Consider the following 27,883-nt stretch of genomic DNA (forward strand, 5'->3'; position numbering starts at 1 on the left):
GTCGACGTTTCAGGCTGAGACCCTTCGAAGGTCCTGACCAAGGGTCTCGGCCTGAAACGTCGACTGTACCTCTTCCTAGAGATGCTGCCTGGCCTGCTGCGTTCACCAACAACTTTGATGTGTGTTGCTTGAATTTCCAGCATCTGCAGAATTCCTGTTGTTGCCAAACTTTTGACTGGGAAACATCTTGAGATATATGGAAGATACTTCGGTTTTCTTTTCCTTCTATTCATTAAAAACAGAAAACTCAGGTGTCTCAGCAATGCTCAGTTTAATTTAAAAAACTCTTGGTAATTATGACCTGAATTTTTACTCTTTGGAATTGAATTGAATTGAGAAAACAAAATCAATTCAGAATTTGACCGTTGATTAAAATGTTTGTAAAAAAAAGCACAAATTATTTTAATAAATATATTTTATTTTATATGCTACTGATTTACAGTATAAACTGCTGTATATATTGCTTGAAATATATTTTCAAAGGACATGCAAAGTTAAAAAAAACATTTCTCTTTACTCACATGGCCATTTACTTTCATGATTTGTTGAGTTACTTCAATGGCTATCAGATCTGTTTTTACTCTGCCCCATCATGCAAGCAGCTGTTTAACCATAAATCTGATTAGTTTCTTTTAAGTGGATTACAGAGCTACTGGAAATTTCTAGCTCCATGATTGAAGGCCATTTAGAAAAGTTACAAATAGTTGATAAAAATCAGATCTGCAGTTTACTTATAAATGTAAAAATGCAAACCTGCCACTGCCAAAATTCCAATTTTAAAAGACGGCAAGAATTGGCATTGATTTCCACAGCAGCAGTTGTAACAGATTGAACAATTACTCACTTGCATTAAGAGTAAAATGTAAAAGGCAGCTTTTCAAACAAAATATTTCTAATTTTGAAGTGGACTTCGGGGTGAGGAAGTTAAGTATGAGAACATTTTGATCCAATTTGAATCTTATGGATTCCAAGAACCAAATCCATTCATCCATTTTAACTAAATATTAGTTAATTAGTTTTGAACGATGAAATAATTTTCAACTGATCAGAATGTAGAGGTATACCATGCACACTTATATTAGCTTAAATAGCATTCTTATTCCACTTTGAGAGTTGGTGAATATCTCTTAAACCAGACAGAGAAGTGGTACTCATTAGAGAGGATATATAATCTTCTAGATACTAGATTATCCCTCAAAAAAATACAAGAATTCATGCAGTAAATTGCAGCAGTTAATTAAATGAAAGGCTGCAAAAGTTAACAGTTACCAACATTATTCACAGTGGTCTCAGAAAAGCTGCCACAAAGTTATTTATGCTGGGAGCATTCCATTTAAAAGTTCAGGGTCACAAACTTTCACGCCTGAGCTCCTTAAGACTGTAAAACCACTGTACTGTTTTACAGGTCTTGTTAACCTAGTCACTTTGTTTGACTGAGGTAGGTTTGACTCATGCTACATTAACAGCAAAGGGTTCTTGAGTGAAGGTCAGTAACCACATTTTAAGGGATTATAACACTTCCTATACAACACTTTACAGTTGTTAGGTGAGGACTAATTCCTGTTCATTTCAATTTGATCTCAGAACAGAGAACAATCACTTAAAATCCAGTCAAGTAGAAACTGCTGCATTGGTTTTACCCCAGGTAATTCAGAACAATTGCTTTTACGAAGTTAGATAGGCAACACTAATTAACTTGGTTGTCATATAATTATTTTAACATAAAATCCATGCTTTGATACAGAAACTGCATTTACACAATGAAAAGTATTTTAATTTGCATCAATTACAATGTGTTACAAACACCATTCCTAGACATTTCGGAATAGACTTCAGTAGTTGCCTTCACAGATCTAAGAACTATCACCACAATTTTAAATCTATCAGCTGGTAAACCATACTAAAAGTTGTCATAAATATTAAATATATATGACATTTATTATTCCTGGGTAGTGTTGAATCTCAAAGGACCAGCAAATTTGTTTCTATAAGATGTGAGAATGTTATACTCTTAAGACATCTTTGCTTCCCTGCAGTGAGAGAACAAAATGTGATGAACATAGTATTAGTGAAGGTGGGTGTTTAAATAATTGGCATTGAATTGGTGTACTATAGGGCTCATTCTGGTGCAGTGTGATTCAATGATTCGATGGTAGTGTGTATACGTTTCATTTATCGCATTCCCTTTCACCTCTTCAAAATGCTACATTTGTCAGGAAATATAGAGGAGGTTTGACCCACATGCAGAGAAGTAGAGATGATACAGCAATGAATGATACCTTTAATAATAAATTGCAAACTAACAAGGCATGAAGGGCCACAAAACTAGAGAGAACTAGGTAAAAGGATGGTTGAGGGTGAACAAGGACTGTGGATAAGAGCTGGGTTGAAATAGGCTGCAGGTGACGAGTTGGAAACTAGCGGAAATTGACTATTGTTAGCTGGATGCAGACTGTGAGGTGCCTGTCTGTGCAGGCCTGACAGGAAGCCCCTCCTATGGCTGGCATCTGACTGGACGATCTGAATGGATCGATGAGCAATGGATGGAAACTGGATCTAAGGCCTCTCCTCCGGACCGTACCCTTTCCAATCAACCAGGTACTGCATACCCCATCCATGAGGAAGTAGATCATTCATTTGGCAAGCAATGTACCCTGGACCACCTACCATCATCCTACGTACTGGGTTTGCAAGCTCAGGTGGGTTGAGTGGTCCACAGACAATGAGCTTGAGGTATTATCTGAACAAAGGGATACAAATTCCAGGCTAGCCAATAAACAGTGACTTGTAAAAATTACTCAATCAAGATACAATTTTGAGGGAAACACAACTTTGCAAAGAGGAATGTAACAACTAACTGGATCAACATAGGTTGTTATGCCAGGTGTATTTCCAGATCATGTTTCGGATCTTTTACACATGATTCCTATATACCACTAGTAAATTGCTTAGATTCAAATTTGTTTGTTCTACATCAGAAAAGATTACCCTGTTTTCCACTCCACTATTCCTTCTCCTGCGTAAGTCAATCTACTGTAACAATAAATGCAGTGTATATTTCTCAGTAGGCTGATTCTGAACTCTGTACATATAATTGTACAGAAGTGCCTCTGAGATAATTGTAACACATTTATAGTTGTTGACACCATCAATAAGTTTGTTCCAATGAGAAACCTTCACTGCTCAATGACATCAAACAACAGGAATTCTGCAGATGCTGGAAATTCAAGCAACATACATCAAAGTTGCTGGTGAACGCAGCAGGCCAAGCAGCATCTGTAGGAAGAGATGCAGTCGATGTTTCAGGCCAAGACCCTTCGTCAGGACTCACGTTTCAGGCCGAGACCCTTCGTCAGGACGTTTCAGGCCGAGACCCCTCGTCTTGACGAAGGGTCTCGGCCTGAAACGTCGACTGCACCTCTTCCTACAGATGCTGCTTGGCCTGCTGCGTTCACCAGCAACTTTGATGTATGCTGCTCAATGACATATGTGGTTTCTCAAGCAAACATTCCAATTTCAGTTCATTGTACATGCTCCATGCTTAGCGGGGTGTTGATGTTAAGAAAAGAAACTCAGTGCCACCAAGAGCCCAGCTGCCAACGTGCCACCCTAAGTAACACTGAGCTATACAGGCCAGGAATATTCCCAATTCAATATTCTGTATGGAATTAACCAATGTCAGCTGCAGCAACAAGAGTGGCCCTACAACGCGTATGGCCCCAAAGCTCCAATAATGAAACGGAAGAAAATATCATCTGACCATTGCTATTCAGTGACCTACTGGGGAAGGTGCATATCTGATAACGTTATGATTGTTTCCCTAGTCATGGGCTTCAACATCACGCTTCTCCACGTAAAAAACCTAACAGCACGCATCGTTTTAGCATCAGAACTGAAGACGTAAACGAAGAAAAAATTAGAAAAATGGGCTGCTTTAGGACTAAATATAAAACCAAGGATCCTGAAAACAAATAGAACCAACCAAAAAGAAATAAAATAATTGCATTTAGGATTCATACAGCCTAAAAAAAATACGTCTTTCAAAAGCCTTCAGCAAGGGCCTTTCTTCAAATTATGGAGAACTGAATTTTGAGTACTGCAAGACAACTACTTCCAATCTTACATAAAATATATGACAGGATTTTATCACTTGAGGAAAAATTGCACAGCCTAATATTGATAATTATTTTCTTTCTTTAAAGGTTCTTGATTAGTAAGGGTGTTAAAGGTTACGGGGAGAAGGCAGGAGAACGGGGTTGAGAGGGATAACAAATTAGCCATAATGGAATGGCAGAGAAGACTCAATGGGCTGAATGGCCTAATTCTGCTCCTATGTCTGATGGTCTAGTGGTCTTATAAATATCAACTTGGTAGTTGACCTAAAAACATCAAAATGTTTTGTTTTAAAGAGCATCCTTGAACATGGCCCAACTGAAAATAATATGTATATAATTCAAAGTCAAGTTTTTTTTTGCAAGGTTTAAATCTGACATGGTAATGTTTCAGCCATTTGGTCACTCAGCAAGTCACCGCTCCTTTACCCTTGAAAACCCACTGGCAGCAAAAATACAACTCAATCAACAGATGTCTTTTCACCTCTGTCATTAACACCTCTTAACATTCCAAGTGTCATTTGAAATGTTAATTTATTACACAAGTAAAATGTACTAGTAATAGCTACATTTTGATTCATTAAAACAGTTCGGTGGCATTTTTTTTGTTCCAGCTGCACTTCCCTCCTCCCTCTGACCCTGCTTAGACCTCCACCCACTACCACAGTTGCAAAAGAATAACAGGAGAATTTATACATACTGTGTTAATCAGCTGGTACTCCAGGCTATTAACATTCTAGACCCTTCCAACATGAAAGTGCCACTTGATTTCATTCAACACTCTTTATCACATGGGTCAAATCACTGAAACTTCTACATTTAACTACACACCTTTTCAAAGTTCATATTTACATTGGCAAGTGCACAACATTCCTCCCATTTTCCCTCTTAAAACATCGTTTGTAATCAAAAACATGGAGCTGGGAAAACATGCACGTTTCTACATTGATGTAAGAACATAATTTCAACAAATGCCCTCAGCATGTAGTTTTATCAGTGGTTCAAGTTAAAACATCATTGTTTCAACCTATTATTACCATGTATTAAGCTAATTTGTTAAGGTAGTAAGCACAAAAAACACCCATTTTGTCAATAAGTATCCAGCACATAAAAGCAGTTAATGTCCATATATGAAAGGGAAATATAGTAACAGAAAACAAATCAACCAAACTGAAAATAGCACTTTGTCAGCAACTTGTGGCACTAACTGTCGCAACAGGTTCTGCTGCTCATGTTGGACTTGGATTTTTAGTTATTTTGCGTTGAATTCACAGTTCAATAAAACTACTTGTTAGCAAAATATCACTATTAGAACACCTGCGTGGGTTTGTAATCTTAAAGGAAATTCAATAAATTGTTTATTTTCTGCAAATGGAATGCAGTAGATGCAGCGACACTCTGGTTTATATTTAGAAATTTAAAAAGAAAAGCAAGTAATCCACAGTTCATGTTTCATAACTAACTAATTCATAATTTATACTCTTGCAAATTTCTACAGATGGAGAGCATTCTGACTGGTTGCATCACAGCCTGGTATGGTGGCTCCAATGTACAGGATCTCAAGACACGGCAGAAGGTTGTAGACACAGCCAGCTCCATCACAGACCCACCCCTTCCCACCATCAAGGACATCTTCAATAGCTAATGCCTCAAGAAGGCAGCATCCATCGTTAAGGACCCTCAACCATCCAGGACATATCCTCTACCATCAGGGAAATGGTACAGGAGCCTGAAGAACCACAGTCAACAATTCAGGAACAGCTTCTTCCTTTCTGTCATTAGATTTCACAATGGTCCACAAAACCATAAACACTGCCGTTTCCTTTTTTTTGGACTATTTATTTATTTTGTAATTTATAGTAACTTTATGTCTGCACTATACTGCTGCTGCAGAATGATAAATTTCACATCATACAAGACTGATAATAAACCAGATCCTGTTTCTTCTTAATTATTATATACTAAGAAAATATTATTCGTTATTTTTCTTCACCAAATTCCTTCCTTTGCTCCTTTCCTGACAGCATTGGCTCCCCTGCCTGGGCTTCAGTTCCACTGTTGTCCTCCAGCAGACAGAAACATATACCGTCTTGACTCATTTTTTTTTCATCTATGAGCCAAGACATTGAGTCTCTGCTGGTTACTTGGTCACGGGGGCATCACGTTGCAGCCTAATTCTGTCAGCACCCAATAACTCTTTCAGTAGGGGACAGTAAACAAGAACGGAAACCCGAGTTAAATTTCTCCCTTCAGCTTCATGGATATTTCAGTCAATGGTAACAGTCCTGCTCCAGAAACTTCTGCCAAATATCAGGACTAGAACGCCAGTGAAGCAATGAGGCAATACTGCATGAATGTGATGAGATTTTAAAACTTGGCCCCATCTGCTCAGAGATATGTATGTAAAAGATCTCCAGAACAATTACAAAGAACAGCAGTGGTGTTCTCCACTGATAGTTTCTTCCAAATATTTACCTCTTAAGCAACACTCCAAAATAGATGATCTGATCAGTCAGCATCGGTTTGTTGCTTGCAAGGCTTTGCCATGTGCAAATTGACTTCAGCATTTCTTAACTTACAACAGTGACCACACTTCAGGAAATTAGTTTTAATGTGTTCTGGGACACCTTGAAGTTAGAAAAAGGTGTTAACTAAATACCATTTTGTGTTTATTCTACTTAATTAAGAACAGGGATCAATGACAGGTACTGCTGTTTGTATATCATCACCAGATAAGGATTTGCAAATCAAGAAAGTCACCCTTTCATCAATTCAAATCAAATTGCTATGAAACAGAAAACTCTTGGGAGTTTCATAAAACTTTTGAACAAAATGTGGAATACAGAAGATGATTTTTTACTCAAAATAATAACACCGTGCTAAGAGTTTAGACAGTTCAATGCAATGAAAAGATTTTCATTATTGGTAATGATCTGTGCAGCTTTTCATTATGTATTAAAGTAATTCATTGTATTCAATCATGACAGATTTAAGTAACATATGCCAATTCCTCTCTTCAAGGTTTTCTTAAAGTTTCAGATTCAGATTTCAGATTGATTTATCACATGCACATTGAAATATACAGTAAAATGCATTGTTTACATTAACACCCAAGGTTACTATCCCCTTCACATATCTTGCTAAATAAAATCTACTCCGTATTTAATATTTTGTTCTACTCCGTATCTAACCTAGAGGAAGATCTCAGCTTATCTACATCAAAAGCCTAGCCAGGTGGTTACACATTGAGGAAATTGAAGTTATCCAAAGAACGAAGGATAGATCTATATGGAAAACCATGGTCACCAACGTCCGCATCGGATATGGTACCTAGACAGACAGACAGACAGACCTGGAACTCCCAAGAGTAAAATATATAACCAAGACTGGTTGCTAACTTCAGATTCGATAAATTGGTTTATTATTGTCACATGTACGAAGATACAGTGAAAAACCTTGTTTTGCTTGCCATCCATACAGGTCATTTCATTACAACAGTGCATTGAGGTAGTACAATGGAAGGCAATCAAAGAATGCAGGATAAAGTGTTACAGTTATACAGAAAGTGCAATAGCTGGTCATTACTTCCTAACGTATGTGAACTGTACACATCTGCCACATAAGCAAGATAAAAGTCCAAATACCACTGTTGTGGATACCCAGTGTCAATATGCTGCAAAGTGTCATCTCAATCCACCAATGCAAGTCACACATGGTGTTAAGTTCACTTGCATATAGATTTCTAAAGATTAGTTTTATTTGTTTCATGTATTACGATTATGAGGACACGCAGTCCCCTTTTATTGTCTTTTAGTAATGCATGCATTAAGAAATGATAAAAAATGTTTTTCCAGAATGATATCATGAAAAAACATGACAATCCGACTAAAAAACTAACAAAAACCACATAATTATAACATATTGTTACAACAGTGCAAAGCAATACCGTAATTTGATAAGAACAGACCATGGCACAGTAAAAGTCTCAGAGTCTCTCGAAAGTCCCATCATCTCACGCAGACGGTAAACCTCCAGCACCGCCAACTTGCAGATGCAGCATCCTGGAAGCATCCGACCACAGTCCGACTCCGAGTCCGTCCGAAAAACACCGAGCCGCCGACCACCTATTCGACACCGAGCACCGAGCACCATCTCTGCCGAGCGTTTCGACCCCGGCCCCAGCAACAGGCGATAGGCAAAGCCGAGGATTTGGGACCTTCGTCTCCGGAGATTCTCAATCGCACAGTAGCAGCAGCAGCGAAGCAGGAATTTCAGAAGTTACACATATCGATATTCATTCAGAACGGCCGCGCACGCTGCGTCGCACCATCTTCTCCTCCCTCCTTTCATTGTTGTACATGTACATTGTACATGCACGATGTACATTGAAACATCGAAACACACCAGTCACTGTGTCATTTGCAGCAACAACCAACACAGTCCAAGGATGTGCTGGTGGCAACCTGCAAGTATCACCAAGCTTCCAGCGCCAACATAGCATGCCCACAATTTACTAACCCTAATTTGTATGCCATTGGAATGTGGAAGGAAAGCGTACTACGCAGAGAAAAACCATGCACTCACAGAGAGAACACACAAACTCCTTACAGACAGCGACAGGAATTGAACCCTGATCATTGGTGCGGTAAAGCTAACTGCTACGCTATTGGGCCGTCCTATTTAAGCCCAACCCACACCTAAAGAGCTTCTAACAGCTGGCCAAACGAAGGTATCATTTTGGGATATTTAAAAATAAATAAAATGATTCAACCAAACTCAACTAATTCAAAATAAGTCTGACTGAATCGGTACCTTGCTCTCTTGCAGTCATTCTTCACCATTCAAATGAATGGTGCCATTGCTACACTGGGTGTAATGTGATGTAAGGTGATATTGAAACACTCATTGCAAATAAGACTTTGTGTTGGAGTATTTTGGTTTCTGCAGCACATTCAGTAAATTAAAAGACTACTTTGATTAGATCAACATAATGCCTTCATTCTAAGACAACAGGAAGAAACACGTTGCACATCTAATAGTAGTCATAGTCATAGTCATACTTTATTGATCCCGGGGGAAATTGGTTATCGTTACAGTTGCACCATAAATAATAAATAGTAATAGAACCATAAATAGTTAAATAGTAGTATGCAAATTATGCCAGTAAATTATGAAATAAGTCCAGGACCAGCCTATTGGCTCAGGGTGTCTGACCCTCCAAGGGAGGAGTTGTAAAAATACAACTATCTCATGGAAATCTGCAATAAACCTCTAAAATCTTGAAAATAATACATGTCTCCGTAATGAAATAGTTAGCACTATAGGCTAATGACCTAAAGGAGCTCACAGAACCTTACTTCATAGAAGGAAACCATTCAAACTATTTGTTTCTACTTAGACTTTTGAAAATGCTAGTCATAGCCACTTCATTTGCTTCCACATGGCTCTATAAATTTTCACTTCTTAGACTTAGATTTAATTCCCATTTAGTGGTTACTTTTAAATTTCTAGTACTTCCACTGTACACCAGATAGTGTACACCAGGTTTTAACATTTTGCAACATAAACAAAGCCCTGATTTCCCTTTTTCATCGATGACTTGAACTTGAAAATCGTGCATATAAATTCTGATCAAGAACATGAGATTCCAAAGCATTTTCCACAACATCAGTATATAGAAACATAGAAAATAGGTGCAGGAGTAGGCCATTCGGCCCTTCGAGCCTGCACCGCCATTTATTATGATCATGGCTGATCATCCAACTCAGAACCCCGCCCCAGCCTTCCCTCCATACCCCCTGACCCCTGTAGCCACAAGGGCCATATCTAACTCCCTCTTAAATATAGCCAATGAACTGGCCTCAACTGTTTCCTGTGGCAGAGAATTCCACAGATTCACCACTCTCTGTATGAAGAAGTTTTTCCTAATCTCGGTCCTAAAAGGCTTCCCCTCTATCCTCAAACTGTGGCCCCTCGTTCTGGACTTCCCCAACATCGGGAACAATCTTCCTGCGTCTAGCCTGTCCAATCCCTTTAGGATCTTATATGTTTCAATCAGAACCCCCCTCAATCTTCTAAATTCCAACGAGTACAAGCCCAGTTCATCCAGTCTTTCCTCATATGAAAGTCCTGCCATCCCAGGAATCAATCTGGTGAACCTTCTTTGTACTCCCTCTATGGCAAGGATGTCTTTCCTCAGATTAGGGGACCAAAACTGCACACAATACTCCAGGTGTGGTCTCACCAAGGCCTTGTACAACTGCAGTAGTACCTCCCTGCTCCTGTACTCGAATCCTCTCGCTATAAATGCCAGCATACCATTCGCCTTTTTCACCGCCTGCTGTACCTGCATGCCCACTTTCAATGACTGGTGTATAATGACACCCAGGTCTCGTTGCACCTCCCCTTTTCCTAATCGGCCACCATTCAAATAATAATCTGTTTTCCTATTTTTGCCACCAAAGTGGATAACTTCACATTTATCCACATTAAATTGCATCTGCCATGAATTTGCCCACTCACCCAACCTATCCAAGTCACCCTGCATCCTCTTAGCATCCTCCTCACAGCTAACACTGCCATCCAGCTTCGTGTCATCCGCAAACTTGGAGATGCTGCATTTAATTCCCTCATCCAAGTCATTAATATATATTGTAAACAACTGGGGTCCCAGCACTGAGCCTTGCGGTACCCCACTAGTCACCGCCTGCCATTCTGAAAAGGTCCCGTTTATTCCCACTCTTTGCTTCCTGTCTGCTAACCAATTCTCCACCCACACCAATACCTTACCCCCAATAACGTGTGCTTTAAGTTTGCACACTAACCTCCTGTGTGGGACCTTGTCAAAAGCCTTTTGAAAATCCAAATATACCACATCCACTGGTTCTCCCATATCCACTCTACTAGTTACATCCTCAAAAAATTCTATGAGATTCGTCAGACATGATTTTCCTTTCACAAATCCATGCTGATTTTGTCCGATCATTTCACCGCTTTCCAAATGTGCTGTTATCACATCCTTGATAACTGACTCCAGCAGTTTCCCCACCACCGACGGGATATGTTCAGTATCATTTGTCAAAAGAATAACAAGTTAGTTACACATTTGATAATCTGGTGGTGATGCTCAATTTTGAAAAGAATAATATCGACTAATGGAAGGGTCAAGATATTCTTTGTCTCTTTCTGGGTTACTTGTTTCTCCATTAATTTTGAAATGATCAGTTATATAAGCTGACGTGGGCAGAACAGCTATTATTTGTAAATAACGCATAAAATCTAGAACTGTTCGTCTAGTTCTTACTTCTATCTCACTCTTGGGTGATACTAGAAAACCTTTAACCTGACTAAATCTGTTTAAGAGTGTAAAAAGTGGAAGACACAGAGAGTTTTAACTATTTTTTATTTGCTAATGTACCAAATGACAGGACAATCATATCCAAGTAACTCTAGCCTTCTCCAGTGTTAGCTACATCCAGACCTCTTTGGTACATCTCAGGAATGATTGGCTTGTAAAAGATATGGAATTAGCACAACATGCTGAGCAGCTACATTCTATGGTTAGTTTCTTCAGACACAAAGAAGCCATGATTTTTTTTTAAATCACAAAAAACTCCGTTAAACTCTTTTTATTTTCTTTACTGTTGAAATAACATAGACCCTTAGTGGTCAACCTAGCTTGTGACAGGAACATAACAGCACAAGAAATTAGGAGCAGGAGTAAGCCACTCAGTCCTTCAAAAGTGCCCCACCTTTCAATATGATCATGCCTATGTATGCTGGCTTCGACTCTTCTTCTGTGCCAATTCTCCATAATGCTCAATTCCTCAATCTTTCAAATATAGGCAGTCCACAAGGATTCCACTTCCGGGAAATGCTCTGTAGATCAGACCCCATATTGTACCTCTCTATGTACACTTGTTATATTCCTTCCATTTCATTAATCACCTTGATACTACCCATAATTAACCTGACTAAATATATCTAATCATTAACGAATACCAGAGGTATTTTATTATTATTATTACCACTAGCTTGAAAAATGCTTTAAAATATAGGGGAGGATTTGCCTACAGTCAGATTTCTGTAAGTGTGCTCATTTGTGAATTGGAAAAGCCCTTCTAGTTATCTTTCTCTACGTTAAATGTTTCTAATGATCTGGCCTCCATCACCTTCAGGGGTAGAGTATTTCAGAGATTCACTATCTTCTGAAAAAAAGAAAGTTCTTCACATCTTAGTTTTAAATTATGTCCCCTGACATGCAACTCTCCCACTATTGGAAACATCCCATGATCGATCCCTCTCAAGCTTCATTAGCATCTCATATGCTTGAATAAAGTCATTTTTCATTTTTCTAAACTCTTAAGAATACAAACACAAACTGTTAAGCCTCTCTTAATACGACAGCCTTATCGTCCCAACAACCAGGTTGGTGAATTTTTGGACTGCCCCTAACACTATTTTATTTGTTTTTAGGTAAGGAGACCAAAATTGTTTGCAGTATTCCAGGTATGGCCTCAGAAACACCCTGTACCACTTCAACAAAAACTCGCTTTTCTAAACTCCAAGCCCTTTTCAATAAAGGCCAACGTGCTATTTGCCCTCCTAGTAACATTGCATCTACCAGCTAATATTTTGTGATTAATCCCTCTGAATTTCATTCATTTGCAAACTCTCTCTATAGTCCAGGAGTTGATTACCTATAGATCTACAAATGCAGTTGAAGCTAATGGACTGATTTGCTGTGGTCATAGACATCACTGGACACATGAAGGTCGAATTCAGGAATGAAGCATTTTGCAGGGCAGTATCTTTATACCCTAAAATATGTGTATTGTTAATTTCTTTTAACTGCAGTTTCAAGACTTCAGCCCAATCCTTACATCTATAAATGAGTTACAGCAGCACATCTAGACCATATTCATGGCAACAAGTAAATCTAAGGAAGGCTAAGGTAGCACTGTCATATGTTATTCACAGACCTCAATTACACTGTCTCTATGTGTTTGCGCTTACTAATGGGGTTAAGGCTCATCTTGCAGATCATCCTCTCAACCTTCCCAACTTGACCCCATTTAAATCATTCAGGAGCATTTGTTCCTCAGCTACCACTTTTCCCTTTCAGCTGAGTAATGTGTCACATGAATAAGGTAATAAATGGCTCACTGTTTGCGTTTGCCATCTTTATTGCTGAACATGTGTTTCATATATTAACTGAACCCACTCCTTCTCTCCTTACAATGAACTGTAGCATTGCATTCAGTTATTTCAGCAAAACCAGCTCTACACCTTATACATCTGGGCATAATTATCTGAATCGAGAAAGGGTTTAGGCAAGGTCTTTCTGTACAAAAAATGCTACAAAAATGCCTTAAGCATATTACACCGTAGGATAGGACAATGCAAATGTATTACTTCTGGATGAAAACCAGCTGGGGATACTCTTCATTCATCATAATTCCAGTCTGTAGTGCACAATCAGAATATTTTAAAAAATGACAACAAGGTAGGTTCAACAGAGCCAACACCTCCACAAGTCAAAGGCTTCAGAGTCAGTAGCTGCAACCTGTTAACAGTAAAGTAAGATTTTAATGGACTTCAAAAATAAAAAAAAACTTTCAGATACTGAAGACCTGAAAGAAAAACACAAGATGCTGGAAATACTCCGTAGATCAGGAAGGATTTGTGTGGAGAGAAACAGAATTAAAGTTTCAGGTCGACATCCTTTCAGCACAATGAATGTTCTGATGAAGGATCATCAATTTGTTTCTCCTGCAATAGTTACTGCTCGACTTGCTGAGTATTTTCAGCATTTTCTGTTTTTATTTCTATACTGTAGTTTTATGCATTATAGGCCAACACAAGGTATAATGACATGGGGAGCACTGGGTGCTTTGTTAGCATAACGATTAGTGCAATGTTATTACTGCTTGGGGTATTGGAGTTCAATTCCAGTGCTGTTCTGTAAGGAGTTTCTGTATGTCCTCCCCTTGGAATGCATGGGCTTTCCCCAGGTGCTCTGGATTCCTCCCACAGTCCAAAGATGTAGCGTGTAGGTTAATTGCTCTTTGTAAATTGTCCTGTGATTAGGTTAGGTTTAATCGGGGTTGCTAGGTGTTGCTGGGGTAGCATGGCTTGAAGGGCTGGAAGGGCCTACTCCACACTGTATCACTAAATAAAGAAATAAAAATAAATAAAAGTGCTGCAGTACCTTCCAATTTTGAAAACCTCCATTTTAGTCTTCATAGAAAATTGTGCCCATTATTTTTCAAGAGCAATGCCTCTCTTAGAACACAAGAAAGTTAAATAATAGTTTTAAGTTCCCAGATAAAGTAGTGAAAGGTCAGTATTGCAAAGAAAACATTCTCTTCAATCCACTCCAATATTTACAAACTGAGTGTACATTTGTGACTGGTGTGATCAAGAAATAGCAAGCATATGGTGTTTCATACAGGATATGAAAATTAAAACAGATTCAAATAATGAAGTTCACATAATCCATTACAAATCTCCTTGAGCCAATTTCACTTGGCAGCCAGCGTATCCAGACTTCCAGCCTCTGCAGTAAATTCCACAGGCTCCTCGTTCAAGTATAGAATGAACTGTCTCATTGGATAGTTTTGCATTAAATATCCAAATGAATAAACCCTGTCTAATATGACAGTACAAAACTTGAAAATGATGACTGATTATCTGCAGGTCAGAACATTACTTGGAAGAGCTTTTGCAAATTATTTGTCATGCTTTACATAACAAGATCAAAAGGTTATGTAAATTTCTACTATAGATACATCATTAACTTGTAATTTTCATAACATATGACATTTACAATAAAAGGTCATTTACAAAAGGTTCATCCATTTACAGAGTTATTTGTAACCAAGTGGAATGAGAAAGAAGATGACTTATTTTGAAGACTCCAAACCATGTACAATACCTTCCATCATCCCCATGCCTCCTGGAGGAATGCAATGGCCTGCGTGGCTTATAGCCCAGACGGGATACTTCTGCATCAGGATCTTGTGCAAAATTTGCATGAAGAGTTTATAGTAACATACAATTCCTGGATTCCCTGTGAAAATACACAAAAGACAACAGGTTTATTAGAAAATAAGTGTCATAATGAAAGGTAATCTCCTGTTACTCAGTTTTGGCATTATAAACCATGCTGTGTGGGAGAACTTGATTATATAAGAAGTTAAGTATCCTGCTGTAAACTAGCAAAATATAAGATTTGTAATTTTGAAATAAGTAATAGCATATTTATCTTGAACTCTACATTCAAAATAATTGAAGTCAAAAGTCTATCCTAGGAAGAATATCCTTTAATCTGAATGATCATAATTCATAACATTAATTGCACTGAATCACCAAATTCTTACTGACAGAAAGATCCCATCAGATCTATTCTGGCTCCATCAATATAATTTTTCATCCCCTTCCCTATAGTACTGCAAATTATTCTCTATCCAGTGCCTAAATAATTTCCTTTACAAGGCATTGACTGATTCCATTTCCACCACCTCTACAGACAGTGAATTCCAGATCCTAACTGCTTTCTAAGCAAAACAAAGTTATGTAATCTCTCCTGCATTCAAATACACCTAATATATGATGATCATAACAACTACTATTTCTTATTTACTAGATTTTAATTATATAGAAATATAGCACATTTTTGAAAATACATCTTGGACATTATTTTGCATTTCCATAAAATTAAAGTATATGCACCCTAACACAACTCTGGGATCAGCTTGGTTTATACTTGTACTTAGAGATCCATCTCTAAATGTTAATTAGCTATTGCAGCAAGATCTACAAGCTTCTCATCAATGCCTCATGTTAGAATAGCATCACCTCAGGAGGAGGAAAAAATGTCAAAATTACTTAGATCACCTCACAAGCACCAAATGGGCTGGGTGCCAGTTAGGTTTTTACACAGGATGGGAAAAAATGACTGCAGCACTGAATTGGATTAAGAACAATGTTGAACAAACTTAGTTACAATGCAGTATATCCAGCTAAACAGGAGATTTGTTGTAGGTTTCCACACACTACTACTCAGTGACCAGAACTACACACAGTCCGTGACCGAGGCATCAGAGGCTTAAATGCATGTTTGAAAGAATCTTTTCCTCACTCAAAGCAGATCCTTAGATGCTACTGCTCATAGAATTGCCTATTTCCTATTCTTGAAGAGATACCACAATAAGTTATTGTCTATTTAATCAACATGCCAAATGCAATATACTATGCTTGATATATTGTATTAAACTTATAGAACATAGAATATTACAGCACAGTACAGGCCCTTCAGCCCACAATGTTGCGCCGACTCTCAAACCCTGCCTCCCATATAACCCCCCACCTTAAATTCCTCCATATACCTGTCTAGTAGTCTCTTAAATTTCACTAATGTATCTGCCTCCACCACTGACGAAGGCAGAGCATTCCACGCACCAGCTGCTCTCTGAGTAAAAAACCTTCCTCTAATATTCCCCTCGAACTTCCCATCCCTTACCTTAAAGCCATGTCCTCTTGTATTGAGCACTGGTGCCCTGGGGAAGAGGCGCTGGCTATCCACTCTATCTATTCCTCTTAATATCTTCTACACCTCTATCATATCTCCTCTCATCCTTCTTCTCTCCAAAGAGTAAAGCCCTAGCTCCCTTAATCTCTGATCATAATCCATACTCTCTAAATCAGGCAGCATCCTGGTAGATCTCCTCTGTACCATTTCCAATGTTTCCACATCCTTCCTCTAGTGAGGCGACCAGAAATGGACACAGTACTCCAAGTGTGGCCCAACCAGAGTTTTATAGACCTGCATCATTACCTCGCGACTCTTAAACTCTATCCCTCGACTTATGAAAGCTAACACCCCATAAGCTTTCTTAACTACCCTATCTACCTGTGAGGCAACTTTCAGGGATTTGTGGACATGTACCCGGAGATCCCTCTGCTCCTCCACACTACCAAGTATCCTGCCATTTACTTTGTACTCTGCCTTGGAGTTTGTCCTTCCAAAGTGTACCATCTCACACTTCTCCGGGTTGAACTCCATCTGCCACTTCTCAGCCCACTTCTGCATCCTATCAATGTCTCTCTGCAATCTTTGACAATCCTCTACACTATCTACAACACCACCAACCTTTGTGTCATCTGCAAACTTGCCAACCCACCCCTCTACCCCCACATCCAGGTCATTAATAAAAATCACGAAAAATACTGGCAGACTCACTTCATGAATTGCAAAGTTACTCATAGAAATCTGAAAGATATTACATGAAAAACAATGAGAACTACAATGGTTGTGCTTTAAGTGTGATTAGATGGGATAGTGAAAATTTTATATCTCATCTCAGAACTAAGATTGATATTAATAAAGATTTCTGGAAAAAAGGTGTAAACAGATATTCATCTTGCAGTGATTAAGATCCAAAGGTGTGAGTTATGACGGCCATGACACAACTTGTCATAAATTTTACATTTTACAAGTGAAGACGTATCCTCTCTTCAGTTATTATCCAACATCTATTCAACCTTCTTTATCAATTATCAACAAGAATTCCTGGCATACAAGTTTCATAAGCTTACAGGGTTTCTGGAAATGCATTTGGGTAACATGAGCACAATGTATAGCAAATAACGTTAATGTGCTGACGCCTCCAAATCAACTGCTCTACTGAGATTAGAGTTGCAGGTGTTTGTCCTACGTAATTTGGGTATGGGTGGAGATCACATTCAGAGAACAGTTTTGACAGGTCTCACAGGTCTGCTGGTTAAAGTTAGAAATATGCATATGTGTAGATTTATTTAGTTGTTTGGCTCCAACATAGGAACAGAGAAATGGTGAGAGATTGAATTACTTTTCCATTTCTATTATTCCCTGCATGACGACAGCAAACGGCCTTAATCATAGCAGTGAATCAAAATTCCATTTTATTTGACTTTGCTTAAAACTTAAGTTCAATTTAATTTTCATTTTCCTATGTGTTGATGTGGAGCAGCTTATCAATTTGCATTTACTTATAGTCCCCCAAATAAAACAGTTGTTTAAAACTTAAGGCTTTTTGGGGTACACTAAATGAGAATTAATGCCAAATCTGTGGTCACAAATAAAATTTTGCAATGGAACTCTGCTGCTTTAAGGAATCATTATAATGTGCTCCAATTTTAAAACATTAAAACTTGACATGCATGTTTCTAAGATGGCAGCCACTGAACTATTTTGACCTGCTGTGGGCTTTCATGTGAAACATTTACATCAAGCAGTTGCCATGGAGAAAGTAGTTAATTAGATTTCTATTATTAAGCAATTCGTAATTGTTATTAAGTGGGGGGGGGGGAACGAAACCTGCATTAGGGTGAATTGCAACAGGAAGTACCTGGTCTAATGGGACTTCCACAGAATGTCGGCGCCAACACTTCAAAACTGATACAAAATGAACAAAACATTAGATTTGTTTATTTATTGTTATTTAGAAATGCATGCATTAAAAATGATACAATGTTCCTCCAGGATGATATCACAAGAAGCACAGGACAAACCAAGACTAAAACTGACAAAACCACATAATTATAACATATAGTTACAACAGTGCAAAGCAATACCGTAATTTGATAAAGAGCAGACCATAAGCATGGTAAAAAAAAGTCTCAAAGTCCCAATAGCCCTATCATCTCATGCAGATGGTCGAAGGGAGAAACTCTCCCTGCCATGAACTTCCAAGCACAGCAAACTTGCCGATGCAGCACCACTGGAAGAACCCGACCACAGCGGACTCTGAGTCCATCCGAAAACTTCGATCCTCCAACCAGCTGTCCGACACCGAGCACCATCCTCTGCCAAGCGCTTCGACCCTGCCCCGGCCGCCGAGCATTAAGTAAGGCCGAGGATTCGCAGCCTTCTCCTCCAGAGATTCCGGATCACACAGTAGCAGCAGCAGCGAAGCAGGCATTTCAGAAGTTTCACCAGATGTTCCCCTGGGCTCTCATGTCCGTCTCCATCAAATCAGGATTGTGCACGGCACCCTACTTGACAAATAACAGACATCACCACCGGAGTGGCCGCTGCGAGCTGCGTCGCGTCGCCATCTTCTCCTCCCTCCTTTTTATCAACATCATCAAAATATTATCAACATAAATGTGTCTAATTTCTGAAAAAATATGCTGTTTATGCAATAGTTTCATCCAAAACAGAGGAACAATGCCAAGAAAACAATTTATTTAAATTTTTGTAAAGCTAACTAACAGTAAATAAATGAAACACACGTGAGGGTCAATGGTTCATTGAAAGAAAAATTCACAAGTTACAGTTGTAACTATTATTGTCACCTAGAAGCTTTGTTTAAACCCAGTTAAATGGTAAATTGCTATAAAGCTGGCTGCCAATAAAATGCGTGATATCATAGTCACCATGGATAAAAGATTTTAAAATATGATTTAATAAATTACGCAGTACAATATTGTTAATTGATGCTAATTTGTATGTTACCAACAAACGGACATAAATCTCTCTCCCTCCTCTCTTATCATGCTGCTGACCTGTAATGATTTAGTTCGGATTTTTTTTTTTAGCTTAAAATAAAATATTCATTTCACTTTTTTTCAATAAAGATGGATAATGGATTTTATACTTCTGAATAATTGCCAAGTCAAATTCCACATAAAACTTTAGAGAACACTAAGCAGTAAGTACAACAGAAGTTAAAAATACAAACCTTATTATAATTGAACTCACAAGTTCGGGGAATAAAAGATCTCTGTAAAGCCCACATTGATCTAATCCTGATCTGCAGTCTCTGCTGTGATCTGAGGTACTGGGACGCTGTCACTTGTCTCTCTCTGCACGGTAATGGAAGTAAACGTAATTCTTTAGAAGTAAGCAGGTACAGATATCAGTAGAAAAATAATAACTAAAACAGAAAAATACCACAGATACTGTAACTCAGAAATAAAACTAAACAAAAAAGAAAGAAAAAAAATCAGTGAATCAGGCTGCATTTTGAGACAAACTGAAATGATACTCCAATAAACTTTCACATAAAATACTGATGCTTTAGTTATTAAAACCATTTTCCTCTCTTATCCTGGTTATCAAACTTGAAGAGATATAGTGGGCATAGTGGGCAACTGGTTTATATGATCATTAATAAGTATTGTTAGACAACATAAACAGAAGTGGGTCTTGTTTCTGTCTGTCACAGCTGCTTACTAATCCAGGATGATACTGGATTGCAATGATAATTGTCAGCCTTTTCTTCATTCCAGTGTTTCTTAAATTCACCAACGAAATCTCACGAAAAAAAAACAGAAAATGCTTGAAATACTGAGTAGGTCTAGCAACTACAGGTTAATAAGCCTTTCATTAGACTCAAAAAAACAAGTTTAATATTGCAGAATTAGCGAGAAAGGGTGGAAAGAATCAAAGAGAAAGTCTGCGAGAGGATGAATTCAAACATAGATGGAGTAACACATGGCAAGGGTGAAGGCTGAAAGAGTATGAGAAAGGCCAGCGAAAAACAAAAGGAGAAGTAGCACTATGGTACAGTAGTTAGTGATGTGACTGCATACCTCCAGTGATGTGGGTTCAAAAGTGACCTTGAGTGCTGCCTGTTTACAGATTGCAATGAATTCCACCCTCTGGCTACAGAAATTCCTTCTCATCTCTGTTTTATAGGAACATTCTTTTACTCTGAGGCTATGCCTTGTCCTAGACTCCCCCCACAGGAAACATCCTTTCCATGTCCAACCTATCGAAGTCCACTGCTCCCTCTAAGCTGCACGGGTGCACGGCCATGCAGGAACTGAAATGTTCCTGCACTTACAGTCTTTGTTGCTGCGAAGCTGGAATGATCCTTTACATAATATCAATATAATTTTGAAGTTACGTTAAAATAATTTTGAAATTATGCAAACACAATTTTGAAATCTGTTAATATAATTGTGAAATACCTGTAATTAATTGTGTTAATGAATAAACATACTAAACGATAACCTTTACTTTGAAACATTTTAGAGCATCAACATTTTTACTTTGTCAAGTGTTTCGTTACGACACTTAAAAAAACAGTGCATACAACGTTTAGCAGGTCCTTAGTTAAAAAAAAGAAAAACTAGAAGAATTAGCTAATGTCACAGAATGTGATGTTGTGTTATTTAGACCACTAAACAAAGGAAGTTGGCTGACAAGTTAATATCCAATCAGCAACTATTGCCTGAAGATCTTGATCAATCCACAAATGAGTAGCATCAACTGTCCTTAACAATGTGTTAGAAGACCATGACACCATTCAGCCCAACGAGGCTGCTCTGCCATTCCATCAAGGAGCATTACCTCCCTGCTTTTATATTCTATTTCTCTTGAAATAAATGCCAACATTGCATTTGCCTTCTTTACCACAGACTCAACCTGTAAATTAACCTTCTGGGAGTCTTGCACGAGTGCTCCTTAAGGCTGATTTATACTTGTGCGTCAACTCAACGCCATAGGTACGGTGTAGCCGCGAACCCTACGCGGAGCCGACGCGGATCCCTACGCTGTAGCCTGACGCACATCTCTCCCAAAATGTAACTACGCGTCGCAGCAACGCAGACCGCAACAACTGTGATTGGTCCGCTTGGTAGCATTGCATTTCCTCCTACGCTGCAATAGCTTCCCATTGGGCGACTGAAGGGCAGGGAAGGAACTCTGGCTGCAATGCTCTCCATAAAGCTTTACAGACCTCCGAAATTATGGAGGACACATTTCGCTTTTACGAAAAAAGCCGCTCGTTTTAAACTTGCTTACCCCGAGAAAGATGACCATGAAGCCTTGCGCGGGCAGGTGTGTGCGCATGTGTGATGTGCCTGAATTGCAGAGTGACACAGACACACCAACGCACAAGTATAAATGCTCACAATGCGCGTAGGCTACTTGCGTAGGCTACGGCGTAAGCTTGATGCACAAGTATAAATCAGCCTCAAGTCCCTCTGCACCTCTGAAGTTTGAACCTTCTCCCCATTTAGATAATACTCCGCACTATTGTTCCTTTTACCAAAATGCATTATCATACCACTTATTTTTGCCTATTCTTCCAATCTAAGTCCTGCTTCCTTAGCACTACCTACTCCTCCACCTATCTTCATATCATCCGCAAACTTGGCCACAAAACCATCAATTCCAAATCACAGACAAACAATGTGAAAAGTAACGGTTTCAATATTGACCCTTGTGGGATACCACTGGCAGCCAACCAGAAAAGGCCCCCTTTATTCCCACTTGTTGCCTCCTGCCTGTCAGCCATTTCTCTATCTATGGCAGCATCTTTCCAGTAACACCGTAGAATTTTATCTTGTTAAATAACCTCATGTGCGGCACTTTATCAAATGCCTTCTGATTTGGAATCATTGTAAATTCCGTTAGAAAAGCAGTTTGAATACAATTGAAGCACTGCAGTATGCAAAAGCAGAAATTATCATGGCGATACTGTTATTGGAGTGAAAGATCTGTTTGTATCTATAAGTTCTGATGTCAATACTGTGCCTATTATTTGATTCCTTCAATATGTGTGTAATTATGGATGATAGATTTCCTGAATTAAGTGGATGGCAAGCTTTTGACCCTTTTGCTGTTTCAAATACAACTAATATTGAATTTGGAAAAGAGAATGTTGTATGACTCACAAAAAAAATTACGAAGCTACTATTACAAACTATGACGAAAGTGTTGCTGCAAAAATATCGCGGCAATACTGCGATTTTAAATTTATCATTTCTATGAAAGTTAAGACTGGTTCAATTAAGATGTTCACTAATATGTTGAACTACAAGCTTAGAAATGAAGAATTTGAAGAACTGTCAATTCATGTTGACATCGTTGGAACATTTCAAGTTTCTCATGCTGACTGCGAATGTAGATTCAATCCTATGAATTCAATCAAATGTAAATCCAGAAAAAGACCAGCTGGAAAATTTGGATGATCAAATGAGGATTAAGACATATTTTTCATTTGGATGTGACATTAATCTGGAGAGTGTATATAGACAATGGATTTGTAATAAAGACAGACGAGGAGAGGTTTACAGAATGTGAAAGATTTTCTTTGTTATACAGTATTTCATTAAACCCTTCAATTAATAAATATAATCAAAAGTATGTGATTTTTCAATTTTCATTCTAAATATTCACAGTATATATATTACAAAAAAACATTTAAAGTGTCACACAGTTTTCAGTCTATGTAAAATTTCCTGCTCAGAACAATGGTTGGTCCATGCAACTGTGAAAAAAATTAGAGGGCATGTGTCCAGGCTTTTTACTACTTGGTAGGTTTCAATGTGATTTCTCCCCCACCCCAACTTCCTTCTTCTAAACTCTAGTGAGCCAGTGAGTACAGGCCCAGAGCCATCAAACACTCCTAATATGTTAACCACTTCACCCTCAGCAGCAGTCTTGTAATCCTCGTCTGGACCCTCTCCAATGCCAGCACAAGCTTCCACATATGGGGCAAACCTGTTCACAATACTGCAAATGTGGTGTGACCAATGCCTTATAAAGCCATACACGATGTTGAGGGGATATGAGAGAGAATAAGTTACAAGCACTAAGTAGGGGAATGGGATAAATGGGAATACTCTGAGAGCTGGCATAGACTTGATGGCCCACATCAGAAGAAAATATGAGAGATTTAAAACTTAAGGAGGAGAGGAATGAAATAAGAAATATCAGAAGAGGAACAAAATGACCATTATGCTCTTTTTGTTCCACCCTGATTTCCAGATGTTCAATGAACACCTTTGCCAATTTGTTTTAGACCATCCAATCAGCTGCCTTTGCTGATTTTCTCGTTGCCTGTTCGCAACTGCGTCAAACCTACTCCAAACTTTATCACAATTTAACCCTAATGCATTTTTTTCTAGTTTCTTCCACCTCTTCTCATGTATTCTCTAGCTGATCCAATATAGTTTTTTGGCCTCTATGTTAGCAGATATTATTTAAGGCTCTCTATTTATTAGGAATTTTTTACTGCTTCTTTTTTCAGATCTCCATGTCTGAATCCTTCCAATCTGGTTTCTGCCAAAAATCATGTCTTTGTACAAATTCACAGTTGCTCAAACAATTCTTCTCAAGTTGTTTTTGGACTTTACAGCAATTGATCAGCATTCTGCAATTTCTCCTGTTGTCATCTGGCTAGATGGCACAGCAATAAACTTTCCCCAATCTTATTGATCTGGCTGCAGCCACAGAATTACCTGGAAAGGTTTCTCTTCTTGCTTTCACATCATATACCCCCAAAGTGGCAGTGTTTCATGACTCTGCCTTAGCTTTCATTTACACACTACCTCTTGCTGATGTGATCCAAAATAGTCTCAAGAGTCAATTTCTATCCTGGTGATATTGCTTCTTGATCCCTTTCGACTTACATTACTTAAATGTGTGTCCACTATCCAGTATTAAATGAGCAGAAAATTCCTCTGATTAAACATTGGTTAACATTGCCTTCCAACTGTTCCCTAACCACAATGATGTAATTCTGCTCTCCAGTGACTGCCTGACCTCGAATCTTGCCAAATCTCATCATCATTAATATTGTTCAGTTTATCTTTACCTCACCTCAGTTCTTATCCTTTAAGATAATTCCTCCCATTCTTCCTTATAACCTACAAGGAGGTGATGCCAGTCGATGCCAATTTATGTAAAAATCCCACCCTTTTCTGTGGCTTGGTCTGAAAGTTTGCTTGATTACATTCCTATGAAGTGCCTTGGAATATCTTAGTTAATTAAAGATGCTATATTAATACACGTCGCTGCTATTAAGAAGGAAAGTGAGACAAATAAAAAAAAAACTAGCTTGTTGGAATGTGGTGACACTGGCAAATCTAGTCAAACTAAATATAGTTGGCTTGAGGGTGTAAAAGATAATGGATAGGAATCACATAGCAATCAGACCAGGTCAGGTTCTTCAGCAATAAAATTGTAGAAATTAGTCAATTCCTAACAACGTCCTATAAGTGAACGGAATTATTCCATTTCAAGATTTTCCTAGATTTGCTACCTCTGGGTTGCTAACCTGATACCATAATCACTAGGGTATCAGAAAGACAATTCCAAGTTTTAACTTGTCTCACATATGCGTTCATTTATTGTTTGACCACTTAGTCGAGTTCAACTCTTCATGACCTCATGGACTAGAGGGTCCTTCGGGTTTTCATAGCAAGATACGGCAGTAGATCTGCACAGTAGAAGCCTTTCTTCCGCACAGGCGCTGCTGCTGCCCAGGTTGAGAGCCGGCTGGGTTGATCTCAGTACCAACTGCCTTGAAGTCCAGTGTTGATGCCACTACACCAGTTCCAACAGTGGTGTGGGAGGAATTACCTGCTCCCGAATGATTTTAGGAGGAAGACGACTGTAACGAGCCCTGTATATATTCTGGGAGAGAAAGTTGCTGTGGCGGAGCAGTACAAAAACTGGGGTGTTCACTTTGACAATAGACTTATATATAGGCATCCATTAGTCTCATGAGACCATGGATTTGCGCCTTGGAAGGTTTCCGGGGCACAAGCCTGGGCAAGATTGTATGGAAGACCAGCAGTTACCCATGCTGAAAGTCTCCTCTCTCCATGCCACTGATGTTGTCCAAGGGAAGGGCTTAGGACCCATACAGCTTGGCATCGGTGCCGTTGCCGAGCAATGTGTGGTTAAGTGCCTTGCTCAAGGACACACACACTGCCTCAGCCAAGGCTCGAACGAGTGACCATCAAATCACTAGACGAACGCCTTAACCACTTGGTCACACGCCAACACTTAATAACAGATTTAACTGGAAAACTAACTCCAAGGCTGTTTACAAGAAGGGGATGAGCAGACTCTATTTTCTAAGGTAGCTGAGATCCTTCAATGTGCAGCAGGACGTTGGAGATCTTTCACCAGTCTGTTGTAGCGAGTGCAGTCCTCTTTGTGGCTTTATGTTGGGGGAGCAGCCTTGGTGCTGGTGATGCAAAAAGACTAAGTAAACTCATCATAAAGTCTGGATCCATCCTTGGGTACAACCCGGACTCTTTTGAGTTAGTGGTGAAGAGGAGGTCACTAAACAAACTGTTATCCATTATGGAAGATCTGGCACATCCTCTCCATGACCTACTGAATAAGCAGTGCAGCCCACTTTCGAACAAGCTCATTCAGCTCGGCTGTCACAAGGAATGTTACAGAAAATTTTTCCTACCGAATGCAATAATCATATAGAACAGTTCATCTCTGTGGAACAGGAGAACACACATCATAGTACAATAGTCTCTGTTTCATTATTTTGTACATTATTATTGCACAGTATTGCACATTGGTAAATTGTGTATATTATTATTCTGGACTTTATTATTAGTTAATATAATCATATTTATTATTATTATTGTATTGGCTACATACAGCATTTCAGACTTACGATCTTCACACCACTGCATACACTTGACCTACATCTACACTTATATAAAAAAGACATAATTGTGAATTACAACCTATATTCCTATTCCGGCAGGATAGCCTGAAGATACATTTAAAGTGTATCAGCTGAGCAAGACACCATCCATTTTGATTTCATTATAAGCAGTATGTTCAATTTCTTAAAGCTTTATACTTTATAGTCGCCAAACAATCGGTACTAGAACGTAAATCATCACAGCGATATTTGATTCTGCGCTTCACACTCCCTGGATTACAAATATTAAATATTAAAAATAGTTAAAATTAGTAAATATTAAAAATTTAAGTTATAAATCATAGTTAGAAAATAGAAAAATGGGAAGTAAGGTAGTGCAAAAAACTGAGAGGCAGGTCCGAATATTTGGAGGGTATGGCCCAGATCTGGGTCCGGGTGATTTGGTGACGGCCCATCCAGGTATCAAGTAACAAGATAGCAAGCACAAAATCAACTAAAGACATGTGAACGCAGAGAGTTATGTTAAGACTGACTAAAAACCTTGCAGCCAAGACCAGCAAATCAGGCGTCAACATGCCAGGGTACTGCATGGTGTAGTTGCAGGATACTGGCTTGTGGCTGCAATTCCTAACATCGCACGTCGTATTTTTTTTAAACAATGAACACTGCTGTAAAAGCAAGATAATGGCCATGTGAAAGAAAGTCAAATAATGTCATGCGGGTCATTTTACACCACTTTAATGGCAGCTTCAAGGTGGCGAAAGCCAAAAAAGTAGGTCACATTTTAAACCTGTTCAGGTCAGGAATGCAGCGTGGCATGTTGAAGCAGCCAAAGCACAAACAGAAATGAAATAATGGAATCTAAAAATGATCTGGAAAAAAAACTTTTCATTTTCTATCAGTAACTTACCATAACATTTCTAACTCTCATCTATAAATTTTTGGTTTTGTAACTGCATACATGAAGTGTTTAATGATTACAGATTAAACTCAGTTTCCTCAGTTAAGAAATCAATGAGGATTAATGCCTTCTGCAGTGAACTGGAGCAGAGGTGAAACTAAACATCTGTAGTAAGGGAACAGCTGACATGAGAACCACTATAGCCAGAGACTGAACATATAATCAAATAGCATGATAACTGCATGAAAGCAAAGAATGATGTGCACTAAGGAGATCTGCTGCTAAGACCTTTGTTATTGTTAGTGGGGCCCCATGATTGAGAAAAAATTAACCAAGTCTATGAGAGGTTTATAAAGAAACTGGCGGGTACTTTCTACCAGGCACAATTCTGACAATTCACTGGTTCTGTTAAATCTTGGAACTGTGGGAGGAATGGTAATGAGGCCCTTAAC

At 38.7% G+C, this 27,883-nt stretch overlaps 1 protein-coding gene across 1 annotated transcript in view; it reads right to left on the reverse strand.

Annotated features, from left to right (window-relative positions):
* The window catches only part of ldah (lipid droplet associated hydrolase), a 325,214-nt gene that overhangs the window by 159,386 nt on the left and 137,945 nt on the right, over positions 1-27,883 (reverse strand). The window contains exon 3 of the mRNA XM_063036663.1: positions 15,049-15,183. Coding sequence (XP_062892733.1) covers positions 15,049-15,183 — 135 coding nt within the window. The remainder of the gene's footprint in view (positions 1-15,048; positions 15,184-27,883) is intronic.

The sequence above is a fragment of the Mobula hypostoma genome, chromosome 2 (genome assembly GCF_963921235.1).
Source record: "Mobula hypostoma chromosome 2, sMobHyp1.1, whole genome shotgun sequence".
NCBI lineage: Eukaryota > Metazoa > Chordata > Chondrichthyes > Myliobatiformes > Myliobatidae > Mobula > Mobula hypostoma.